The sequence below is a fragment of the Somniosus microcephalus genome, chromosome 10, assembly GCF_052327205.1.
Source record: "Somniosus microcephalus isolate GS21.2 chromosome 10, FLI_Smic_1.0, whole genome shotgun sequence".
Lineage (NCBI taxonomy): Eukaryota > Metazoa > Chordata > Chondrichthyes > Squaliformes > Somniosidae > Somniosus > Somniosus microcephalus.
The window spans coordinates 230,160,911-230,187,479 of record NC_140996.1 but is presented as its reverse complement, the minus strand read 5'-3'; the positions used below and the strand labels follow the sequence as shown (position 1 = coordinate 230,187,479).

At 51.0% G+C, this 26,569-nt stretch overlaps 1 protein-coding gene across 1 annotated transcript in view; it reads right to left on the bottom strand.

Moving 5' to 3' along the window:
- Nucleotides 1-3,161: 3,161 nt before the first annotated feature.
- LOC147112149 (solute carrier organic anion transporter family member 2B1-like) overlaps nt 3,162-26,569 on the bottom strand; it is a 128,133-nt gene continuing 104,725 nt past the window's right edge. The window contains 4 exon segments of the mRNA XM_085999747.1: nt 3,162-11,878; nt 17,244-17,364; nt 19,941-20,005; nt 25,055-25,215. Coding sequence (XP_085855873.1) covers nt 11,671-11,878; nt 17,244-17,364; nt 19,941-20,005; nt 25,055-25,215 — 555 coding nt within the window. The 3' untranslated portion in view covers nt 3,162-11,670.

The window sequence follows — 26,569 nt, the reverse complement described above, 5'->3', positions numbered from 1 at the left end:
TAATTGGAGAGCTCTTTCAAAGAGCCGGCACAGGCACGATGGGCCGAATGGCCTCCTTCTGTGCAGTGTCGTTCTTGTATGTCAAAGCCAACAAAATGATGATGTTGCAATTTATTTTTCAGCTGTCCCTCCGACTTCATCTCCCTCTCTCCCCACAGCACTGATTCATTCAGCTATCCAATTAGTCCCACTCACCATCAGCCTGCAAATTTCTCCTTTTCAAGTGGCCTTGCATGACTTACTGCACCCTCACTTTGACAAAGCAGCTCACTTGATTGGCACCCCATCCACCACCTTAAACATTCACTCCCTCCACCACCGGCGCACCGTGGCTGCAGTGTGTACCATCTACAAGATTCACTGCAGCAACTCGCCAAGGCTTCTTCGGCAGCACCTCCCAAACCCGCGACCTCTTCCACCTAGAAGGACAAGGGCAGCAACTGCATGGGAACACCACCACCTCCAAGTTCCCCTCCAGGTCACACACCAGCCTGATTTGGAAATATATCGGCTGTTCCTTCATTGTCGCTGGGTCAAAATCCTGGAACTCCCTCCCTAACAGCACTGTGGGAGCACCTTCACCACACGGACTGCAGCAGTTCAAGAAGGTGGCTCACCACCACCTTCTCAAGAGGCAATTAGGGATGGGCAATAAATGCTGGTCTTGCCAGTGACGTTCACAACCCGTGAATGAAGAAAAATAATAAGTTAGAAAAATGAAGCACCGACAAACAGCAGTGTTCAAACAAAAATGTAATTATTTATTTGGTATATAAATGATATTACATACAAGCAGTTAATCATATTCTTTACACTTCAGACAGGTAAAATTGAAGTTAACTTATATATTTTCTCATTCACATTTGATAAGGTTTCACCGTAGTGATTGTTGATTGTGCTTCTATCTTGTTTGCATTTAGGTTTGTAGGTCAGAATCTGCTCGTTTTACCACGCAGGTACTTGCAAAGCTGGCTATGGATATCATCAGTGAAACAGAGAGCACCCTCCCTCCTCACACCCTCAGGCTCTCTCCCCTCCAGTGCCCTCAAACAAGCAGAACTGCAGTGGGCAGCACTCTCGTCTCTGAGTCAGAAGAGCGTGGGTTAAAGTCCCCACTCCAGAGACTTGAGCACAAAATCCCAGTGCCATTGCTGAGGGAGCGCCGCACTGTCGGAGGGGCAGTACAGAGGGAGCGCCGCACTGTCGGAGGGGCAGTACTGAGGGAGCGCTGCACTGTCGGAGGGGCAGTACTGAGGGAGCGCCGCACTGTCGGAGAACGGCACTGAGGGAGGGGCAGTACTGAGGGAGCGCGGCACTGTCAGAGGGGCAGTACTGTGAGTGCCGCACAGTCGGAGGGGCAGTACTGAGGGAGCGCTGCACTGTCGGAGGGGTAGTACTGAGGGGGCGCCACAGTGTCGGAGGGGCAGTACTGAGGGAGTGCCGCACTGTCGGAGGGGCAGTACTGAGGGAGTGCTGCACTGTCGGAAGGGTAGTACTGAGGGGGCGCCACAGTGTCAGAGGGGCAGTACTGAGGGAGTGCCGCACTGTCGGAGGGGCAGTACTGAGGGAGCGCTGCACTGTCGGAGGGCAGTACTGAGGGAGCGCCGCACTGTCGGAGGGGCAGTACTGAGGGAGCGCCGCACTGTCGGAGGGGCAGTACTGAGGGAGTGCTGCACTGTCGGAGGTGCTGTCTTTCGGACGAGACGTTAAACCGAGGCCCTGTCTGCCATCTCAGGTAGACGTAAAAGATCCCGTGGCACTATTTTGAAGAAGAGCAGGGGAGTTCTCCCCGGTGTCCTGGGGCCAATATTTATCCCTCAACCAACATCACTAAAAACAGATTATCTGCTCATTATCTCATTGCTGTTTGTGGGAGCTTGCTGTGCACAAATTGGTTTCCTACATTACAAGAGTGACTACACTCCAAAAAGTACTTCATTGGCTGTAAAGCACTTTGGGACATCCTGAGGTCGTGAAAGGCGCGATAGAAATGCAAGTCTTTCTTTCTTTCTTGAAGACTTGCGAAACCCAAACTTGATGTGAACTGTCCACAATGTTTGATGGAACTCATCATCTCTTCCCTGTGCAATTTTATTGGTAACCCATATATTACCTTGGGCCTCAACCCTTCGCCCTAGGGGTTTCTCAATGTATAACTTAAAAAAATCTTCAGCCGGTTTCAGATGGTATTGCTTCCTGGAGTGAAAAAGATCTGTGGCACTTTTAAGTGCATCTTGTATCCTGTACTAGCATAAACCCGTGACAGGTCCTGCACAATAACAATGGAAGCTTCCTCTCATTGTCCAAGACTGTCACCGTAACCCAACACATTTGAATTTCCTTAACCTCTCTCTCTCTCTTCCTTTAAGACGGTCCTGAAAACCGACTTCTTTAACCAAACCTGTCCTAATATCTCCCGATGTGGCTCGGTGTCAAATTTTGTTTGATAATCGCTCCTGTGAAGCACCTTGGGACGTTTTACTACGTTAAAGGCGCTATATAAATACAAGTTGTTGTTGTAGAATACTGATTTAATCCCAGTGGGAATCAAGCTGGCACTGCTGGTCGTGAGGGTGTCAGAGGGTGTGTCGTCACAGTGAAGTGGTCTTTCCACTATAGTTGGTGAGCAAACACAAGTAACCTTGCAATAGATCACATCAAGTGGAACATTGACAGAAGACTTGTATTTCTGTAGTGCCTTTCACGACCTCAGGATGTCCAAAAGCGCCAATGAAGTAATTTTGAAGTGTAATCGCTGTTGTAATGTAGGAAATGCGGCAGCCAATTTGCGCACAGCAAGCTCCCACAAACAGCAATGAGATAATGAGCAGATAATCTGTTTTTTAGTGATGTTGTTTGAGGGATAAATATTGGTCAGGACACCGGGGAGAACTCCCCTGCTCTTCTTCGAAATAGTGCCATGGGATCTTTTACATCCACCTGAGAGAGCAGATGGGGCCTCGGTTTAATGTCTCATGTGAAAGACGGCACCTCCCTCAGTACTGCCCCTCCGACAGTGCGGCGCTCCCTCAGTACTGCCCCTCCGACAGTGCGGCGCTCCCTCAGTACTGCCCCTCCGACAGTGCGGCGCTCCCTCAGTACTGCCCCTCCGACAGTGCGGCGCTCCCTCAGTACTGCCCCTCCGACAGTGCGGCGCTCCCTCAGTACTGCCCCTCCGACAGTGCGGCGCTCCCTCAGTACTGCCCCTCCGACAGTGCAGCGCTCCCTCAGTACTGCACTGAAGTGTCAACCTAGACTTTGTGCTCAAGTCTCTTGAGCGGGACTTGAACCCACAACCTTCTGACTCGGAGATGGGAGTGCCTTTTCCTTGAAACGAGTTGAAATCGAGCCAGGTGATCTATATCAACAACAAAGGCGCTGACGTGTTTATATGATATTCCTCCAATTGTTATTCTAATGACCTCACTGACATATTGCCAAGAGTGACTTAGCAAACGTGTTACTAGGGAGCTAATGCCTTACTAAGTGTCAGTCTGGCTCAGTGGGTAGCACTCTCAGCTAGAAGGCTGTGGGTTCATGGCTCCTTCCATTGCCAGGCTGACACTACCATACAGTGCTGAGGGAGTGCTGCCTTGTCAAAGGGAATCCCTTTTAGTTGGTGCAAAGGGGGAGGCAGTGATGCTTCAGTTGTACAGAGCCCTGGTCAGACCCCATCTGGAGTAACTGGGTTCAGATCTGGGCCCCGCACCTCAGGACGGAGATATTGGGCCTTGGAGGGGGTGCAGCGCAGATTCACCAGAATGATACACGAGGCTAAAAGGGTTAAACTACGAGGACGGGTTGTATAAACTTGGCTTGTGGAAAATTGAGGATTAGGAACAGGAGGAGGTCATTCAGCCCCTCGAGCCTGTTCCGCCATTCAGTGAGATCATGGCTGATCCATTTCCTAACGCCATCCACCTTTGTTCTGTTTCCCTTAATACCCTCGTCTAGCAAAAACCTAGCGATCTGGGATTTGGCCAGCAGGTTTGATCTAATCGAGGTGTTTACATGATTACGGGACTCGATAGGACAGATAGGGAGCAACTAGTTCCTCTGGAGGAGAGATTCAAGAACAAGGGGACATCATCTTAAAATTAGAGCCAGGCCGTTCAGCAGTGAAATGTATAAATGCAAATTCTTTCTAATATCTCAAACCCGATTTTGACTCATAAAAGAACCAATTCAAAATAAGTAAATGTTTCAAACTTCACAGTTGAGGAATAAATGTGCAAAAATATATCCATAAGTAAAAGATCACGTGAAGCAAATTGCTGTAAAATATGAATTAATATTTTGTTATAATCTACACACCATAATGTTCGATTCACTAGGCCCCATCAGTGAGATGGAGCCTCTACCCGGGTTCACTATATATATGCACAATAAAGCAAAAGAGGTCTTGGTAATTCTACCAAATCACAGTATTAAACACCTTTAAATCACGTAGAAACGTGCTAGTGTGATGCAGTAGGTGGTAATAGCTCGCCAAGGCTATACGTCAATTGAACTCGCACCAAGTCCCGTTCACCCATCATCACCCCCTGGGCTCGCTGACCTACCTTGGCTCCCGGTCCGGCAACGCCTCGATTTTAAAATTCTCATCCTTGTGTTCAAATCCCTCCACGGCCTCGCCCCCTCCCTATCTCCTCCAGCCGTACAACCCTCCGGGATCTCTGCACTCCTCCAATTCTGGCCTCTTGCATCTCCCTGATTTTAATCGCTCCACCATTGGCGGCCACGCCTTCAGCTGCCTGGGCCCTGAGCTCTGGAATTCCCTCCCTAAACCTCTCCGCCTCTCTCTCTCCTCCTTTAAGACGCTCCTTAAAACCTATCTCTTTGACCAAGCCTTTGGTCACCAGTCCCTAATATCTCATGTGGCTCGGTGTCAAAATTGATGTGGGATATTTTACAATGTTAAAGGCGCTATATAATTACATAGTGTTGTTGAATGTCTAAGCCACAATCTACGCTAATGGCTCAGTGGATGGATGTACAGCTTGGTACGTCATCCCAGCGAGCAGTTGGGGAATTACACAGGGCCTCAGCACGGCCGAGGCAGAGAGGCAACAAAAAAATAAGGCTGCGTTGACTGGAAACCTTGTGCCCGCTAGTGTGCGGGTGTACAGACCATGCGGGGAAGTGGGAGGTGTAACCGGGCGTCACCCAGCCAGCATTCTTGCGTCAGTGACAGATCCTCGCAAAGGCCTCCAAGGAACCATTACATCAAGTGGCACCGAGTCTGCGGGTCAGCAAGCCTGACCTTTGCGGGGCGGTGGGGGGGGGGGGGAGAGAGGAGGAGAAATCTCCGGAGGGGCTGAAGCGGCAGCGCCAGGGCCCACCTGACCCGGACGTGGCATCATCTGATGCGGCGGCGTGGTGTCACTCATCATCAGAGACTGGACAGGCTGGGGTTGTTTTCCTTGGAGCAGAGAAGGCTGAGGGGGGACCTGATTGAGGTGTACACAATTATGAGGGGCATATATGGGGTAGATAGAAAGGAGCTTTTCCCCTTAGTAGAGGTGTCAATAACAAGGGGACATAGATTCAAGGTAAGGGGCAGGAGGTTTAGAGGGGATTTGAGGATAAACTTTTTCACCCAGAGGGTGGTTGGAATCTGGAACTCACTGCCTGAAAGGGTGGTAGAGGCAGGAACCCTCACAACATTCAAAATGAGCACTTGAAACGCCATAGCATACAAGGCTACGGACCAAGTGTGGGAAAATGGTATTAGAATAGACAGGGCTTGATGGCCAGTGCGGACACGATGGGCCGAAGGGTCTCTTTCTGTGCTGTATAACTCTATGGGCAGGATTTTCATTGGGCCGTGGAGGCGGGATTGGAGGCATGTGGGGGGTTAAAATCCCGAAATCAGGGGTCACGAACCCATCCCGCACCCAACCCGCCTCCATGCCAGTTTCAAAGGAGGCGGGTACCCGCCCCGCACTGGGACCCGCCTACCCGAGGCGGGAAGGGATTAGTGCCAATTTGTTAACAGGCAGTTTTTAGCCTAATCCCTATTTTTAATGCTGAAGTGTGGGATTCCCGACGGCTCCAAACCACACCAAGTTAGAGGAGGCGGGCCGTCGGGTTGAAGGACTTGGAGGGGTCGAGATGTCGGTGTTCAGGTGAGTGATGTGTGCATGAGTGCAAAGGTAAGTGTGTTTGGTGTGTCTAAGCGTTTAAAGAAGTTTTAAATGACCTTTTCTTACCTTTTCAGCCTTCCTTCCTTTAGGACTCGGGAGTCCCTCATCTCACCGGCACAGAAAGCAGAATGGCTGCGAGCTGTCAAAAGTGACAGCCTTCAGCTTTCTGTGCAGGAGAGATTTCTAACTGAGTCTGTGGAGAAGGACTCAGGTTAGAAGTAAGACTGTCAGTGTTTGACAGCTTCAAACAGCTGTGAAGCGCTGATATTTCATCTGTCAAAACCTCTTGACAGATGAAATTTCAGTCTGTGGCATCACCTGTTGCCGGGTGGCCCTTGCTGGGCGGGCTCAACAAGGTCAATCAAGTTAAAATCGCGTGGATTGGCCACATCTCGATGGAGGCGGGACTACAACCCCGAAAGTTGTAGTCCTGCCTCCTACCCGACTCCTGAATGAAAATCCAGCCCTATGACTCTATTTCCCCCCAAAAGAACAATCAGCCCCCCACCTTTTGCTCATCATTATTCAGTGAGCTCGACGAGCAGGTGCACGCCTGGTGGGGACGCCTCTGAGGAGGACAGGATTGGACTCCTCCATGACGCCATGCGTCAGTCAGCCAGCGAGCTGGACAGGTCGGGTCGGACTGCCAACACCTGTGGACCGGGACCCCAGGCAAGAGTCAGGAGCCAGGAAATGGGGAGAGAACTCTGAAATGGCAAAAGCAAGAATCGCTTTACGTTGCACGAAGAGGTGGGGGCGGTGGAGACAACAGGCGACGGCGAATTGGCGAGACCTCATCTGCCCTCCGCCCGATTCTCTTCACCACTGACTTCGATGGAAAGGGAGAAATCGGGCGGCGCGCAGCAACGTTCCCCCTCAGGCGCACAGGCGGGTAACCAACCGGGAGGTCCCGCGCAGGCCGCTCACCAGCTGCTGCCGCTGGGAGAGATACCACTCGTGCGTGGCCGTGCAGAAAACTTAAAGGGACCGCGCACCAAAAAAAAAATTAGAGGCAGCATTGGCGGATTATAAAAGAGGCCAACGACTCGCTATCACCCGCTTTGTACCACAGCCCAAGGTGGATTTAAACCCCGCCGGGTCCACATTATCCTCAGCGATTCAGCAGTACAACAAGGATAAGAAGATAAGAAGAAATAGGAGCAGGAGTCGGTCATTCGGCCCTTCAAGCCTGCTCCGCCATTCAGTGAGATCATGGCTGATCTTCTGCCTCAACTCCATTCACCGGCCCTATCGCCATATCCCTTGATGCCCTTACTAGTCAGAAATCTGTTTTGAATATACCCAATGACTGAGCCTCCACAGCCCTCTGGGGTAGAGAATTCCAAAGATTTACCACCCTCTGTGAAGGAATTTCTTCTCATCTCAGTCCTGAATGGCCTACCCTTTATCCTGAGGCTGTGGCCCCTGGTTCTAGACTCCCCAGCCAAGGGAAACATTCTCCCAGCATCCACCCTATCAAGCCCTGTAATAATTTTTAATGCTTCAATGAGATCCCCTCTCATTCTTCTGAATTCAAGAGAATACAGGCCTAGTTTACTCAATCTCTTCTCATACGACAGTCCCGCCATTCCAGGAATCAATCTCGTGAACCTTCGTTGCACTCTCTCTATGGCAAGTATATCCTTCCTTAGGTAAGGAGACCAAAATTATACACAGTACTCCAGGTGTGGTCTCACCAAGGCCCTATATAATTGGAGTAAGACTTCTTTACTCCTGTACTCAAATTCTCTTGTAATGAAGGCAAGCATACCATTTGCCTTCCTAATGGCTTGCTGCACCTGCACATTCACTTTCAGTGACTCATGTACAAGGACACCCAGGTCCCTTTGAGCATCTGCATTCCCCAATCTTTCACCATTTAGGAAATACTCTGCCTTTCTGTTTTTTCCACCAAAGTGGATAACTTCACATTTATCCACATTATATTCCATCTGCCATGTTCTCGCCCACTCACTGAGCCTGTCGAGATTCCCCGTGAAGATAAAAAGGGCCAGGTGCTCACACTCCTCTACCGATGACGGGACATCCCTGAGGTGCGTCTCATCAAACAGCTTTCGCTCTTCTCACCCCTTTCTGATCTACCTCTATACACATCAATAAGTACGGGCAGGCAGGCGGAAGAAAATGCATGAATAATGGAAACCTGAAGTAAATCAAAAGCAGACGATGCTGGAAGCGCCGGTCGCTCAGCCTCCGAAAGGAACAGGAGACCATTCAGCCCCTCCAGCCTGTTCCGTACCTCAACTCTGCCCGCCCGCTTTACCCCCCGCCTCCTTCAATGCCCTTACCCGACAAGAAAGAGTGACTGCCGCTTTTTGTCTGGTTCTGCATCTGAAGCGTCACAACCCAGCTTTTGGACACGCACCAACCCAACGTGCATTTCCAGCATTTTCTACGTTTAAAAAAAAAATGTATTTTACGGACATTACGGTAGAAATGACTGCCCGCGCCATTTCTGATAAATTGATTAACGAGTTCCGATGCCACGGATCGGGGGGAGGGGAGATTTTCCTTCTCTTGGTCGGGGGCTCAAACCCCCTCATCCCGATTTTCCACCCGGTATAAAGGATCGGGCAGCGCATCGATCCCGCGGGACACGCGCTTGCGCCCAACGCCAAAGAGGTAAATCTCCCGCCCTCTGGCGGCCTTCAGTCCCGTTTGTTTTTAAAATTGGTACCGACGTCTGTCAAAAGCACGGAATCATACAGCACAGAAGGAGGCTGATGTAAAAAAAACTACTAGGCACTTGGTCTAAGCGTTAAACAAAGCTTTCATCAACTGTTTTACAACATGGAGGTCTGGCTGTGTCCTTCACTAGTTCCTGTTAAGAATGTCCTGCGCAAGCTGGGCCCGTGCATTTATACTCTCCCTGGACAGCACCACCCGCAGGCCGCTCAGTATTATTTCATAAGTCTTTCTTTCATGAATGACTGATTCATGTCAGAGGCCATTCGGACCACCGTGCCTGTGCCAGCTCTTTGAAAGGGCCCTCCAATTAGTCCCACTCCCCCCTCGCGCTTTCCCCGTAGACCTGCAAAAATGTTCTCCTTTTCAAGTATTTATCCAATTCCCCTTTCGAAAGTTACTGTTGAATCTGCTTCCACCGCCCTTTCTAAGGATAAGGGGTAAGCCATTTAGGACTGAGATGAGGAGGAATTTCTTCACCCAGAGAGTGGTGAACCTGTGGAATTCTCTACCACAGAAGGCAGTAGAGGCCAATTCATTAAATATATTCAAGAAGGAGTTAGATATATTTCTTAAGGCTAAAGGGATCAAGGGATATGGGGAGAAAGCAGGGACAGGGTACTGAGTTTGGATGATCAGCCATGATCTCATTGAATGGCGGAGCAGGCTCGAGGGGCCGAATGGCCTACTCCTGCTCCTATCTTCTAGGTTTCTATGTTTCAGGCAGCACATTCCAGATCACAACAACGCGCTGCGTAAAAAAAAAATCTATTCCTCTCCCCCTCTGGTTCTTTTGCCAATGATCTTAAATCTGTGTCTTCTGGTTACTGACCCTCCTGCCAGTGGAAACAGATTCTCCTTATTTACTCGATCAAAACCCCTCATCATTTTGAACGCCTCTAATAAATCTCCCCTTAACCTTCTCTGCTCTAAGGAGAACAATCCCTGCTTCTCCAGTCTCTCCACATCACTGAAGTCCCTCATCCCTGGAACCATTCTAGTAAATCTCCTCCGCACCCTCTCCAAGAGGGAGAAAAGGAATAGAAGGATACGCTGATGGGGTGAGATGAAGAGGGGTTGGGAGGAGGCTGGTGTGGAGAATAAACACCGACACGGACCAGTGGTGCCGAACAGCCTGTTTCTATGCTGTAAAATTCCGAGTACGTAACATCCTCCCTAAATTGCAGTAAAATACCAAGCCTAGTCCTGTTTTGTTTGAACAGCTTAACCAAGTTATATAAAACAGCACAAACAGTAAGCTCTACCTTTTGGTAACTTGTATAAAAGTGCAGATTAATAAACAGATGCATACAATGAGATATACACGCAGAGAGGTAGGTCAGCAGCGGATAGATATGTACACATATGAATACTTACATTTGAGGGCTGCATATAATACTCTAGGTTTCTGTCTTATCCCTGTCTTCAGTACTGTGCTAAGTTTCTTCCATTTATGATAAGGCTGTGTTTAAAGTAACGTCCGCCAGTGTACAGGTGTAGAGAGACCGCAGGGAAGTGGGAGGTGTTACTGGACCCCCGCTCAAAAGCAGCAACAAGGCACTGAGCCCCCGCAACAGGGCACTGAGCCCCCGCAACAGGGCACTGAGCCCCCGCAACAGGGCACTGAGCCCCCGCAACAGGGCACTGAGCCCCCGCAACAGGGCACTGAGCCCCCGCAACAGGGCACCGAGCCCCCGCAACAGGGCACCGAGCCCCCGCAACAGGGCAATGAGCCCCCGCAACAGGGCACTGAGCCCCCGCAACAGGGCACTGAGCCCCCGCAACAGGGCACCGAGCCCCCGCAACAGGGCACCGAGCCCCCGCAACAGGGCACCGAGCCCCCGCAACAGGGCACTGAGCCCCCGCAACAGGGCACCGAGCCCCCACAAGTCTCAACTTTGCCGGAGAAAGTGACAGTCGGAAATGCCGGCCCGGAAGTGACGTCATCGGGGCCCACTCGACCCCGGATGTGGCATCGTCTGGGGAACCGGAAATGACTGGGTGACGTCACTAATCATTGCCTTAAAGTAATTTTTTTTTAAATTCGTTTATGGGATGTGGGGCATTGCTGGCAAGGCCGGCATTTATTGCCTGTCCCTAGTTGCCCCTTGAGAAGGTGGTGGTGAGCCGCCTTCTTGAACCGCTGCAGTCCGTGTGGTGAAGGTGCTCCCACAGTGCGTGTTAGGGAGGGAGTTCCAGGATTCTGACCCAGCGAGAGAGAAACGTCACACGGCTGCGATGAAATGTCATCCACCAAAACAGTGCTAATTCCTAGGTCTTTTCGAGTCGCCGCCTGGGGTCTTTTAGCTTGACGTGAGTTCCTTTCAGCTTTCCCGTCCCACCTCAAAACCGCTCGGAGACATAGAGAGGACTCGGGACAGGAGCGGAGGAAGGGCAGGCGGGGAAGCCCTCCACACAGTACTGGACGCAGAAATAAGAGGAGGCCCCACATCCCCTGGGATCCCAAGAGTATGAAGGGACTCTCTCACAGCAAGTTGAAGTTAAAACACGAGTGCTCATTTCACAGACTTTTACGCCTCTTCACGAGGACGTCTTCACAACGTAGAGAGGGGCGGGGGTGGGGGGGAAGAAAATGTCCCAGAAAATCCAAGAGAGAATCGGAGCAACAGCCGGATACGCAGGAATGAAGACTAACAGAAAGAGGAGGAGTTTTCCGAAGATGGCCATCAATTGCACAGCAGTGCCTCTCGCCTCTCCTCTGCTGTCCTGTCCTGTGCTGCTTGCTATTGACGTCTCTGTAGATTTTTCACTCCCACGCGCCCCGCCACCCGCCCGCCCCCCACCTCAAAAACTTCTCTCACACTTTCGATTCGGGCTGGGATTTGGTTCCATTCCCATGCTCCATCATTTGTTTTCTCTCTTCCCCGTTCCCAGGGTCCACCAGAGCCTTGGCCGTCCCTCGAACTTGCCGCTCCCTCCTCCGTAAGTCTTTAACGAGGAAGTAATAGGCCATCAGGAAGAGCAGAAAAGCTCCACACTGAAACAGCATCTGCAGCCCGATGTACCTGAGTGACACCAAAAGACACAAAGCAGAATAACATCACTGGTAGTTTTATAAAGCTCTAACCAATTATCCCATGATCTTGCTGACAGATAAAAATTAAAACATTCATATTGTTTCTCTCACTCTTTTGCTCACTTTGCCACTCTCTTAATTTTTTTTCATATGTCAGCTGCGGCGCAGTGACTCTCGCCTCTGAGTCAGGAGGTTGTGGGCTCAAGTCCCACTCCAGAGACTTGACCAAAAAAATCTCGGCTGACAGTCCAGTGCAGTACTGAGGGAGTGCCGCACTGTCGGAGGGGCAGTACTGAGGGAGCGCTGTACTGTCGGAGGGACAGTACTGAGGGAGCGCTGCACTGTCGGAGGGGCAGTACTGAGGGAGCGCCGCACTATCGGAGGGGCAGTACTGAGGGAGCGCCGCACTGTCGGAGGGACAATACTGAGGGAGCGCCGCATTGTCGGAGGGGCAGTACTGAGGGAGCGCCACACTGTCGGAGGGGCAGTACTGAGGGAGCGCTGTACTGTCGGAGGGACAGTACTGAGGGAGCGCCGCACTGTCGGAGGGGCAGTACTGAGGGAGCGCCGCACTGTCGGAGGGGCAGTACTGAGGGAGCGCCGCACTGTCGGAGGGGCAGTACTGAGGGAGCGCCGCACTGTCGGAGGGGCAGTACTGAGGGAGCGCTGCACTGTCGGAGGGGCAGTACTGAGGGAGTGCTGCACTGTCGGAGGGGCAGTACTAAGGGAGCACTGCACTGTCGGAGGGGCAGTACTGAGGGAGCGCCGCACTGTCGGAGGGGCAGTACTGAGGGAGCGCCGCACTGTCGGAGGGGCAGTACTGAGGGAGCGCCGCACTGTCGGAGGGGCAGTACTGAGGGAGCGCCGCACTGTCGGAGGGACAGTACTGAAGGAGCGCCGCACTGTTAGAGTTGCCGTAATTCAGATGAGACGTTAAACCGAGGCCCGTCTGCTCTCTCAGGTGGACTGTAAAAGATCCCATGGCCACTATTTCGAAGAACTGCAGGGGGAGTTATCCCCGATGTCCTGGGGCCCCTATTTATCCCTCAATCTGCATCACTAAAACAGATGGTCAGGTCATTATCTTATTGCTGTTTGTGGGAGCTTGCTGTGCGCAAATTGGCTGCTGCATTTCCCTACATTACAACAGTGACTGCACTTCAAAAAGAACTTCGTTAGCTGGGATGTCCTGAGGTTGGGAAAGGTGCTGTAGAAATGTAAGTCTTTCATAATACTGAACACCAGGAATGACCAGACACCCTGGAATGCAGGGATTCAAGTAATGAAAAGTGGCCCATTGTGTCTGTGTCGGATGACATATTTCCATTTTTTATTTCAATTCATTCTGAGGATGTGGGCGTCGCTGGCAAGGCCAGCATTTATTGCCCCATCCCTAATTGCCCCTTGAGAAGGTGGTGGTGAGCCGCCTTCTTGAACCGCTGCAGTCCGTGTGGTGAAGGTGCCCCCACAGTGCTGTTAGGGAGGGAGTTCCAGGATTTTGACCCAGCGACGATGAAGGAACGTCCGCTATATTTTCAAGTCAGGATGGTGTGTGACCTGGAGGGGAACTTGGAGGTGGTGGTGTTCCCATGCACCTGCTGCCCTTGTCCTTCTAAGTGGGAGAGGTCGCGGGTTTGCGAGGTGCTCCCGAAGAAGCCTTGGCTCACCACCACCTTCTCAAGGGGCAATTAGGGATGGGGCAATAAATGCCAGCATTGCCAGCGATGCCCACATCATGAGAATGAATTGAAATAAAAAATGGAAATATGTCATCCGACACTTTTCATTACTTGAATCCCTGCATTCCAGGGTGTCTGTTCATTCCTGGTGTTCAGTATTACGAAAGACTTACATTTCTACAGCACCTTTCCCAACTTCAGGACATCCCAGCTGACGAAGTTCTTTTTGAAGTGCAGTCACTGTTGTAATGTAGGGAAATGCAGCAGCCAATTTGCGCACAGCAAGCTCCCACAAACAGCAATGTGATAATGACCTGACCATCTGTTTTAGTGATGCAGATTGAGGGATAAATATTGGCCCCAGGACACCGGGGAGAACTCCCCCTGCATTTCTTCGAAATAGTGGCCTTAGGAATAGCATAAGATCCAAGAAGAGGACATATAGGCCCAGTAATTCCTGTCACAACGCGCGAGTACGGACGGGGTACTCACGCGTGTGCCAGGAGGAATTGCCGGTTTTCAGCATGCACAGCGCATGCGCTGAAAACCGGCATTTCCTGTCCTCTGACCCAAGGGGTTAAGAGGCTGAACGCATGCGCGGTATTGGGCAGCGCGTGCGACTTGGATTTCCTGTATTTTTACAGATTTGCGCGTGTGTAAAGGCCTCCGGTTTTTACGCATTGAAAAACCACACGTAAGTACTTAGTTTTACAGGTAAGTGGTCTTTTAGTACAATTTAGAAAAAAAATTTCCACAGGTTTATTATTTTTAAAGAATCTACAGTAAGGTAAGTTTAGTTTTAGACTCTATTTGTTAAAAATTTATTTTTTTCAAAAATTTGATTAATTGTTTAAAATAGTTTTTTAAAGTTATTCATAGTTAATTTAATTATTGGGATACTTTTTAAAATTTTATTTAAAGTTTAAGTAGTGTTTTGGGTTGCCGTACTTTTCATGAGTTTGACAGTCTTTACTATCAAACTTATGAATGAAGTTTCCCCTCCCCTGATTGGCTGAACAGTGCTGACCTGATCCCAGCCGGCACATCGCACTAACTACGCCGCTGGGTCAGGTTAGCACAGCGCGCCGACATCAGAACCAGGCCACTGACAGGAAATCCACTGCGGGCCAGGTTTCAGATGTCGGCGTGCAGGGTGAGTGCACATCGGGGGCTTGCACGCGTGGCAAGCCCCCGACAGGAATTACTGGGCCATAAATTGGCCAGAAAAAGCAATAATCCTGAGGATTTGGAGCAGTTTAAGATTCAACAAAGGAGGACAAAGGGATTAATTAAGAAAGGGAAAATAGAATATGAGAGTAAGCTTGCAGGGAACATAAAAACTGACTGTAAAAGCTTTTATAGATATGTGAAGAGAAAAAGATTGGTGAAGTCAAGCATAGGTCCCTTGCAGTCAGAATCAGGGGAATTTATAATGGGGAACAAAGAAATGGCAGACCAACTAAATACATACTTTGGTTCTGTCTTCACAAAGGAGGACACAAATAACCTCCCAGAGATGCCGGGGAACATAGGGTCTGATGAAAGGGTAGAACTGAAAGAAATCAGTATTTGTAGGGAAATGGTGTTAGGAACATTGATGGGACTGAAGGCCGATAAATCCCCAGGGCCTGATAATCTACATCCTAGGGTACTTAAGGAAGTGGCCCTAGAAATAGTAGATGCATTGCTGGTAATCTTCCAGAACTCGATAGACTCTGGAACAGTACCCATGGATTGAAGGGTAGCTAATGTTACCCCACTATTCAAAAAAGGTGATAGAGAAAAAGCGGGGAATTATAGACCGGTAAGCCTGACATCGGTAGTGGGGAAAATGCTAGAGTCCATTATAAAAGATTAATAGCAGAGCACTTGGAAAGCAGTGACAGGCTCGGACAAAGTCAACATGGATTTACAAAAGGTAAATCATGCTTGACTAATCTGGAATTTTTTGAGGATGTAACTGGTAAAATAGATAAGGGAGAATCAGTGGATGTAGTGTATTTGGACTTTCAGAAGGCTTTCGATAAGGTCCTGCATAAGAGATTAGCGTGTAAAGTTAAAGCACAAGGGATTGGGGGTAAGGTACTGACTTGGATAGAGAACTGGTTGGCGGACAGAAAGCAAAGAGTTGGAATAAACGGGTCATTTTCCGAGTGGCAGGCAGTGACTTGTGGGGTACCGCAAGGATCAGTCCTAGGACCCCAGCTGTTCACAATATATATTAATGATCTGGATGAGGGAATTGGATGTAATATCTCCAAATTTGCAGATGACACAAAGCTGGGTGGGAGGGTATGCTGTGAGGAGGATGTCGTGAAACTCCAGTACGATTTGGACAGGTTGGGTGATTGGGCAGAAACATGGCAAATGCACTATAATGTGGATAAATGTGAGGTTATCCACTTTGGTGGCAAAAACAGGAAGGCAGATTATTATTTGAATGGCAATAGATTGGGAGAAGGGGAAGTGCAAAGAGACCTGGGTGTTCTTGTGCACCAGTCGCTGAAGGTAAGCATGCAGGTGCAGCAGGCGGTTAAGAAGGCAAATGGTATGTTGGCCTTCGTAGCAAGAGGGTTCGAGTACAAGAACAAGGATGTCTTGCTGCAGTTGTACAGGGCCTTGGTGAGACCACACCTTGAGTATTGTGTGCAGTTTTGGTCGCCTTATCTGAGGAAGGACGTTCTTGCCATGGAAGGAGTGCAGCGAAGATTCACCAGGCTGATACCTGGGATGGCAGGAATGACGTATGAGGAGAGATTGTGTCGATTGGGCTTATACCCACTGGAGTTTAGAAGATTGAGAGGGGATCTCATCGAAACCTATAAAATTCTGTCAGGACTGGACAGACTAGATGCAGGAAGGATGTTTCCGATGGCCAGGGAGTCCAGAACCAGGGGTCATAGTCTAAGGATAAGGGGTAAGCCATTTAGGACTGAAATGAGGAGGAATTTCTTCACCCAGAGAGTGGTGAACCTGTGGAATTCTCTGCCATAGAGGGTGGTGGAGGCCAGTTCATTAAATATATTCAAGAAGGAGTTGGATATATTTCTTAAGGCTAAAGGGATCAAGGGATATGGGGAGAAGGCAGGGACAGGGTACTGAATTTGGATGATCAGCCATGATCTCATTGAATGGCGGAGCAGGCTCGAGGGGCCGAATGGCCTACTCCTGCTCCTATCTTCTATGTTTCTATGAGTTGCTGCAGTGCATCTTGTAGATGGTACACACTGCAGCCACGGTGCGCTGGTGTTGGAGGGAGTGAATGCTTAAGGTGGTGGATTGGGTGCCAATGAAGTGGGCTGCTTTGTCCTGGATGGTGTCAAGCTTCTTGAGTGTTGTTGGAGCTGCACTCATCCAGGCAAGTGGAGAGTATTCCATCACACTCCTGACTTGTGCCTTGTAGATGGTGGAAAGGCTTTGGGGAGTCAGGAGGTGAGACACTCGCCACAGAATGCCCGGCCTCTGACCTGCCCTTGTAAACAGTATTTGTGTGGCTGGTCCAATTAAGTTTCTGCATATCATTACCATATTCTTGCCCATATATGGACAGAAATAATGTAATTCACCCCTGAGTTCTATGGGGTAATGGGACCCACATTTGAAGAACAATCCCCCACTCAGGATCCCCAACCTGTATCTTTTCAATGAAAGGTTAATAAACAGGAGCAAACATACCTGATCCGGAAAAGATTCAGGTCATAGTATCTGCAGGCTGCTTTTTTATTGCACTTTTTTCCCCACCGGATACACGTGCTGTCGATTGTACTGCCGTAAATGATCGGTCCAGGCAACCAGGCTAGGAAAGAACGTCAGATATGACTCACACCACTCTGAAAAAGTTCTAGACAAGAACCTGCAACTTTGAGGCAGAAAGGGCAATTTGGCCCTACACTCACGTTCCTCCCACAGCCAATGTACACTCTCCCCTATCACAGACTCTACCCACCCATTCAATCTCCTCCCACAGCCCATGTCCACTCTCCCCTATAATGGACTCTACCCACCCATTCAATCTCCTCCCACAGCCCGTGTACACTCTCCCCTATCACGGACTCTACCCACCCATTCAATCTCCTCCCACAGCCCATGTCCACTCTCCCCTATCACAGACTCTACCCACCCATTCAATCTCCTCCCACAGCCCATGTCCACTCTCCCCTATAATGGACTCTACCCACCCATTCAATCTACTCCCACAGCCCATGTACATTCTCCCCTATCACGGACTCTACCCACCCATTCAATCTCCTCCCACAGCCCATGTCCACTCTCCCCTATCATGGACTCTACCCACCCATTCAATCTCCTCCCACAGCCCATGTACACTCTCCCCTATCACGGACTCTACCCACCCATTCAATCTCCTCCCACAGCCCATGTACACTCTCCCCTATCACGGACTCTACCCACCCATTCAATCTCCTCCCACAGCCCATGTACACTCTCCCCTATCACGGACTCTACCCACCCATTCAATCTCCTCCCACAGCCCATGTACACTCTCCCCTATCACAGACTCTACCCACCCATTCAATCTCCTCCCACAGCCCATGTACACTCTCCCCTATCATGGACTCTACCCACCCATTCAATCTCCTCCCACAGCCCGTGTACACTCTCCCCTATCACGGACTCTACCCACCCATTGAATCTCCTCCCACAGCCCGTGTACACTCTCCCCTATCACAGGCTCTACCCACCCATTCAATCTCCTCCCACAGCCCATGTACACTCTCCCCTATCACGGACTCTACCCACCCATTCAATCTCCTCCCACAGCCCATGAACACTCTCCCCTATCACGGACTCTACTCACCCATTTAATCTCCTCCCACAGCCCATGTCCACTCTCCCCTATCACGGACTCTACCCACCCATTCAATCTCCTCCCACAGCCCATGTCCACTCTCCCCTATCACGGACTCTACCCACCCATTTAATCTCCTCCCACAGCCCATGTATACACTCCCCTTTCATGGACTCTACCCACCCATTTAATCTCCTTCCACAGCCCATGTACACTCTACACTATCATGGACTCTACCCACCCATTTAATCTCCTCCCACAGCCCATGTACACTCTCCCCTATCATGGACTCTACCCACTCATTTAATCTCCTCCCACAGCCCATGAACACTCTCCCCTATCACAGACTCTAACCACCCATTGAATCTCCTCCCAAAGACTGTATAGAAATGAATTTGTTCGACCGAATGGACCTTCATACCTTCCTTGGGTTTAGTAGGTTGAAGTGTGAACTAATCGAGGTCTTTGATTCGATTCAGGGCTACAGTGAAACTATTTCCTCTGGTGGGGGAATCCAGAAAAAGGGGGACATAATCTCAAAGTTAGAGCTGGGTCATCTAAGAGTGATATCAGGAAGTGTTTCTTCACACAATGGGCCGTGGAGATCTGGAACTCTCTCCCCCAAATGCTGTGGATTCTGGGGGTCAATTGGAGCTTTCAAGACTGAGATCACTAGATCTTTGTTGGGTAAGGGGTATCAAGAGATTTGGAGCAAAGGTAGAGAAATGGAGCTCGGATACAGATCAGCCATGATCTCATTGAATGATGGAACAGGCTCAAGAGGCTGAATGGCCTCCTCCTGCTCTTAATGTTCCTATGAAAGTATTAAATTAAGTGAGAATTATGAAACATAAAATGGCAGGCTGGAATTGTACAGGGCTTTGGTGAGACCACACCTGGAGTACAGTGCACAGTTTCAGTCTCCGTATCTGAGGAAGGATATACTTGCCTTAGAGGAGGTGTAACAAAGATTCGCTCGATTGATTCCTGGGATGAGAGGGTTGTCCTATGAGGAGAGACCAAGTAGATTGGCCCTATACTCTCTGGAGTTTAGAAGAATGAGATGTGGTAGAAACATAGAAGATAGGAGCAGGAGTAGGCCATTCGGCCCCTCGAGCCTGCTCCGCCATTCAATGAGATCATGGCTGATCATCCAAATTCAGTACCCTGTCCCTGCTTTCTCCCCATATCCCTTGATCCCTTTAGCCTTAAGAAGTATATCTAACTCCTTCTTGAATATATTTAATGAATTGGCCTCAACTGCCTTGTGTGGTAGAGAATTCCACAGGTTCACCACGTGAATCTTTGGAATTTTCTACCCCAGAGGGCTGTGGAGGCTCAGTCGTTGAGTATATTCAAAACAGAGATCGATAGATTTTTGGACTCTAGGGGAATCGAGGGATATGGGGATCAGGCGGGAAAGTGGAGTTCAGGTCGATGATCAGCCATGATCTTATTGAATGGCGGAGCAGGCTCGAGGGGCCGAATGGCCGACTCCTGCTCCTAATTCTTACGTTCTTTACGCACAGTATCTGGGAGTTAGATCAAGTTGACCATGTACTTACCTAGAACTCGGAATAGCATAAACTGAATTCCTATCGCGAAGGATTTATCTTCAGGCTTCACTGACCTGCAGATCAACACATAAGAAACAGATACAAAAGAAATGTTAACGATGTATGTTTTTTTAAATGGCAATTAATTAAGTTTTAAGGTGACTTCCAAGGCTGGGATAGCTCAACCAGTTTGTCCTGTGAGTATTTAGTTCATTCATAGAATTACATGGAATATACAGCACAGAAACAGGCCATTCGGCCCAACTAGTCTTAAGAGGGCGCTAAGTGGGTCGCAAGCCAACTGGCGCCTGGGCGCGGCACTGTCCACGCCTCCCGCTAAATTCCACGGGACGTTAGTGGTGGCGCTAACCATTAGCGCTGCGCCGCTGCCGTCATCGGTGTGCGCAGCACCTCGCTGACGCCCCGGCCGCGATATTCGGCAGCGCCCCCTGATTTACTGCTGGACGCTATGTCCGACGGGTTCAGTGGGGCCTACCTGCGGCCGGGGAGGCGCAAATTAAAGGAGGTGCAGGGCGGCCATTTTTGTTGTTGGCCGGCTGCCAGCACCTGCCAGCGCTCCCGTCCCCGGCCTCCTGAACGCCCCCCCCCCCCGCGGAGTGCCGGCTGCGCTCCAAGAGCCCGGCACTTCTCTTGGGTGCCGGGCTCTTTTGCCTGCACTCCCGATCCCCGGGGGCCCAGCTGGGCCCCAGATCGCGCTGCACAAGGCCCCTCCCCTTTAAGAAGGGGAGGAAGACCTACAATACTGCAGCGCGACGTGCCGCAGCGTGTGGCACGTTGCGCCACGATATTCACTCGCAGCGCCCCAAGAGGGATGCGGGGTGCCTCCAGTAACGCCGCGCTTCCCGTTGGGTCGCAACCACTCAATTTCCGGTGCGGAGGCGCGAATGTTTCCGGGGCGCTACTTTTAGCGCCCTGGCGAGGCAGGCGCCCCAAACGGGGCTATACTCAATTTCTCCCCCTTGCATTTCTACAGCGCCTTTCACGGCCACCGGAGGCCCCAAAGCGCTTTACAGCCAATGAAGTACTTTTTGAAGTGTAGTCGCTGTTGTAATGTGGGAAACACGGCAGCCAATTTGCACACAGCAAGCTCCCACAAACAGCAATGTGATAATGACCAGATAATCTGCTTTAGTGATGTTGATTGAGGGATAAATATTGGCCTAGGACACCGGGGAGAACTCCCCTGTTCTGCTTCGAAATAGTGCCATGGGATTTTTTACGTCCACCTGAGAGAGCAGACGGGGCCTCAGTTTAACGTCTCATGCGAAAGACAACACCTCTGACAATGCGGATCTCACTCAGTACTGCCCCTCCGACAGTGCGGCGCTCCCTCAGTACTGCCCCTCCGACAGTGCGGCACTCCCTCAGTACTGCCCCTCCGACAGTGCAGCGCTCCCTCAGTACTGACCCTCCGACAGTGTGGCCCTCCCTCAGTACTGCCCCTCCGACAGTGCAGCGTTCCCTCAGTACTGCCCCTCCGACAGTGCAGCGCTCCCTCAGTACTGCTCCTCCGACAGTACAGCGTTCCCTCAGTACTGCCCCTCCGACAGTGCGGCGCTCCCTCAGTACTGCTCCTCCGACAGTGCAGCGCTCCGTCAGTACTGACCCTCCGACAGTGTGGCCCTCCCTCAGTACTGCCCCTCCGACAGTGCAGCGTTCCCTCAGTACTGCCCCTCCGACAGTGCGGCGCTCCCTCAGTACTGCCCCTCCGACAGTGCGACGCTCCCTCAGTACTGACCCTCCGACAGTGCGGCGTTCCCTCAGTACTGCCCCTCTGACAGTGCGGATCTCCCTCAGTACTGCCCCTCCGACAGTGCAGCATTCCCTCAGTACTGCCCCTCCGACAGTGCAGCGCTCCCTCAGTACTGCTCCTCCGACAGTGCGACGCTCCCTCAGTACTGACCCTCCGACAGTGCAGCGTTCCCTCAGTGCAGCGCTCCCTCAGTACTGCTCCTCCGACAGTGCGACGCTCCCTCAGTACTGACCCTCCGACAGTGCAGCGTTCCCTCAGTGCAGCGCTCCCTCAGTACTGCTCCTCCGACAGTGCGACGCTCCCTCAGTACTGACCCTCCGACAGTGCGACGCTCCCTCAGTACTGCACTGGGAGTGTCAGCCTGGATTTTTGTGCTCGTGTGTCTCTGCAGTGGGACTTGAACCCACAACCTTCTGACTCCAAGGCCAGAATTCTGCCGGCGCTCATAGGGCAGGTTCAGACTCGGCACTAAGTGGTGGGCCAGCCAACTGAGAGAGTTAAGAGTGTCGTTAAAGGGAGTTGAACAGCATTTTAACCACCTTCTAGCCATTTTTCCAACTTTTCCATGAGGTTCCCGTCGCTCGGGGATCACATGAGGTAAGTGTGTCGGGTTCTCTATGTCTCTCCATTGCTGTGACTAGGTGATAGCTGCAAAAGTGGTATAAAACTACCATTTCACAGCTGGTCACTTTCCAATGTCAGAAGCTGGAGACTTCAGGATTTGGAAGACACTTTTGAGCCGTATGCAGTTTGGAAGTGTTTGGAGTAATCTCTCTATCCACTGTCACCTCCTTGGAGCAAGCTCTCTCACCATTGACAGATCGCTTCTGTCATCTCAACTTCACCGGCCATCTATTCCATTGCCCTTCAAAAAATCTCACCTTAGTCTTCAGAATCCGACCACGATCAGCCCCAACATCAACATCACCAGGCACACCAGCAGCACCAACAACAACACCAAACTTCTCCGCAATCAACTGATGCTGGACAGGGCAGAGGGCATCAGCACCTGACCACATTGCTGCCCAGGAGGCCAGGGATGGCCTCACCATGGCCAGATTTACTTCACTTGACACTGTACACCCTGGCTGCCACATGATGCGCCAGTTTAGCACCATCCCACACCAACACCATAAAGCATCCCTACAATGCCCAAGCCATTCCTTTCACACTCATGACCATTGCAGGGGGAACCGTTATGTCTCACCATTCACTGGAACTCACTAAAACACTTCCAAAGGTGCACACAAATCTGTCCAAGACCGGAAAGTGTTGAAAATAAAGATTACAATGTTTGACAGCACATTAACAGAAACTTCACATGAACATTGGCGAAACCACCCAAGTGCCTACCCTTGTGTGTTGTTAGCAGTAGGATGAGGGTGAGTGTGAGGGTTGGCTAGTGAGATGGGGAAGTGATAATATAGATAGTCAGGGATGGGCGGAGGTGCAAGGTAAGTTGGTGTGAGTAAGGATGTGCAGGAGTAGGGTAGGGAAGGCAGAGTGATGGGGATATGATGAGTGGCATAGCAGGATGAGGTTGAGCTTGGCATTGTACTAACGTTTCGTGATCTACTGAGATTATTGAAAGGTTTGCGTCACTGCACCCAGGTCCTCCTGACCACATCCCTGCTCGTGCCCTCCTCTGCAATGTGCAACCAGGCTGTGTTGATCTCCTGGGGAGGTCTCTTCCACCCATGGGAAGGGAAGAGGACCTCCCTGCGTGCTGTGACTCGCTCCACAAGCACATGGAGGGAGTCATGGGAGAGCCTGGGTGCAGCCGTGCACCTCTGTGTAGTGCTCGTCGGTGTTTGCAGCACCTCAATGCTGTAGAACACTGACAGAAGAACTGTCAAAATGAAGGTGGACATGGCCCCTTTAAGGAAACCGGCAGGTGGCGCGTCATCGGATGACGTCATCAGAACCGCTTCCTGTTAATTGGCCGGGAACCTCGCAGGGCGGGCTTAACAAGCCCAATCAGGGCAAAATCACTGGGAGGAGGCGGGGTGAAGACGGGAGCGGGGTTTGAAGCCGCTGGCGGCTCTGGCCGCACCGGACTCACCGCGGTTGGCGAAATGGTGGCCCAAAGGTGAGAGTGCGACCCACTCAGCCACGGCTGACACACAGAACATAAAGGGCTGGATTTTCATTGAGGAGGCGGGTAGGAGGCGGAGCTACAACTTTCGGGGTTGTAGTCCCGCCTCCGTCGATTTGGACTTGATTGATCTTGTTGAGCCCGCCCAGCGGGCTCAGCAGGCCAATTAAGGGCCACCCGGCAACAGGTGACGTCACAGATTGATATTTCATCTGTCAAGAGCTTTTGACAGATGAAATATCAGCGTTTCACAGCTGTTTGAAGCTGTCAAACACTGACAATCTGTACTCCAAGTTAATTCCTTCCTCTCAGGATGATTGAGAGATCTCCCCGGAACAGAACACTGAATGCGGCAATTTTTGACAGCTCGCGGCCATTCTGCTTTCTGTGCCGGTGAGATGAGGGGCTCCCGAGACCTGAAGGAAGGAAGGCTGTAATGGTAAGTACATGTAAGTAAACTTCTTTAAACACTTTACACACACCAAACACACTTATCTCTGCACTCATGCACCCATCACTCACCTGAACACCGGACATCTCGACCTCTCCAAGCCCTTCAGCCTGACGGCCCGCCTCGCTAACTTGGCGTGGTTTGGAGCCATCGGGAATCTCACATTTCACCAATGAAAATAGGGATTAGGCTAAAAACTGACTGTTAACTACCTGTTAACAGGCAGTTAATTGACACTAATCCCCTTCCCGCCTCGGGGAGGCGGGTCCCAGCGCGGGTCAGGTACCCGCCTCCATTGAAACTGGCATGAAGGCGGGTTGGGATGGGTTTGTGACCCCCGATTTCGGGATTTTAACCCCCCACACGCCTCCAATCCCGCCTCCACGGCCCAATGGAAATCCTGCCCAAAGTGCCCAGGAGGAATGCGCACAAAGGCCGAAGGATTGTGCTGCTGGAGCAAAGCAATGCTGAGCTTCGGAATCCAGCCGGCTTCACCCCACAACATGCACGGGGAGGACCAGTCTCTGGGTGACCTGTTCTGGAAGATGGCCATCCCGGAGATAGGGCTGCCAACCCTCCAGGACTGGCCTGGAGTCTCCAGGAATTGACGATTAATCTCCAGGACACTGTTGGGCGCCAAAACCCGGGAGAAAAATCATCGGAGGAGAGGAGACTGGGGATGAGAAAAATCCAATGTCAAGACAGTATCGGACGTGAACGTGCCACAAAGGGACAATCGATTCTGAACTCTCCTGATACATTTAGGACACTCAAAGACAGACAAATCAATGAAATAATCTTACCTCAGTACCAACATAAAGGAAGGGGTTTGGCAAAGGGTGGCCACAAACCCCGTCAAGGTTAGGAAGAACATAAATGGCAACAGGAGTTGGTAGCATCCGCTGCCACAGGTCCCAGGCATCACCGAGGTTTCAGGAGGAACGCAAGCACAGTTGGAGTAATTCTTTGAAGATAGAAAGACACAAAGAGGCACGTTAAATTCTCAATGGATTGTTAAAAAACATTCAGTCACGGGACATGAACGTCGGAGGGGCAGTACTGAGGGAGCGCCGCACTGTCGGAGGGGCAGTACTGAGGGAGCGCCGCACTGTCGGAGGGTCAGTACTGAGGGAGCGCCGCACTGTCGGAGGGTCAGTACTGAGGGAGCGCCACACTGTCAGAGGGGCAATACTGAGGGAGCGCCGCACCATCGGAGGGGCAGTACTGAGGGAGCGTTGCACTGTCAGAGCGGCACTACTGAGGGAGCGTGGCACTGTCGTAGGGGCGGTACTGAGGGAGCGCCCCACTGTCGGACGGGCAGTACTGAGGGAACGCCGCACTGTCAGAGGGGCCGTACTGTGGGAGCGCTGCACTGTCTGAGGGGCCATACTGAGGGAGCGCTGCACTGTCTGAGTGGCCGTACTGAGGGAGAGCCGCACTGTCGGAGGGGCAGTACTGAAGGAGAGCCGCACTGTCGGAGGGGCAGTACTGAGGGAGCGCTGCACTGTCGAAGGTGCCGTCTTTCGGATGAGACGTTAAACCGAGGCCATGAGGACGTAAAAGATCCCATGGCACTATTTTGAAGAAGAGCAGGGGAGTTCTCCCCGGTGTCCTGGGGCCAATATTTATCCCTCAATCAACATCACTAAAAACAGATTATCTGGTCATTATCACATTGCTGTTTGTGGGAGCTTGCTGTGCGCAAGTTGTCTGCCACGTTTCCTGCATTACGACAGTGACTACACTGCAAAGGCCTTTTTGGGATGCCTCGAGGTTGTGAAACGTGCTATACAGGAGCAAGCCTTTATTTGCTTCTAATCGTAGCGCCAATGGCAGTTCTCCCACTCCTCGCAGTTAAGATCTGTTGCCTCAGCACAGACAGAGGAATATTCTGGCATAAAGGGCTGAATTATCCAGATTATATTTTGCGACTGCTTTCGCCGGGCCTCACCGAGTTGTCTAACTGATTAAGCCAAGCAAGATTCGACAGGTTTCACGCATGAACGATGTGTGGAACAGCCGGTCGGTCCACCCACGCAGTGTTACAACACATAAGGTTAACCCAATATCCTGATTTTTTTTTAAAGTGATGAATTAAAGAGATATTTGCGGAACGGCCTGTAATGGTGTGTGAGGATAGCGAGCGGCAGACACACTACCCACAGTGCGGCTACTGCCTCTTGCCGAGTTGGGAACAATGGTGGCGGGGGCGGTTGTGATTGGGGCTGGGCTGGACAGAGAGTGGGATCCAGGACAGAGCTCGAGAATCATAGAAATTTGCGCCACAGAAGGAGGCCATTTCAGCCCATCGTATCCAC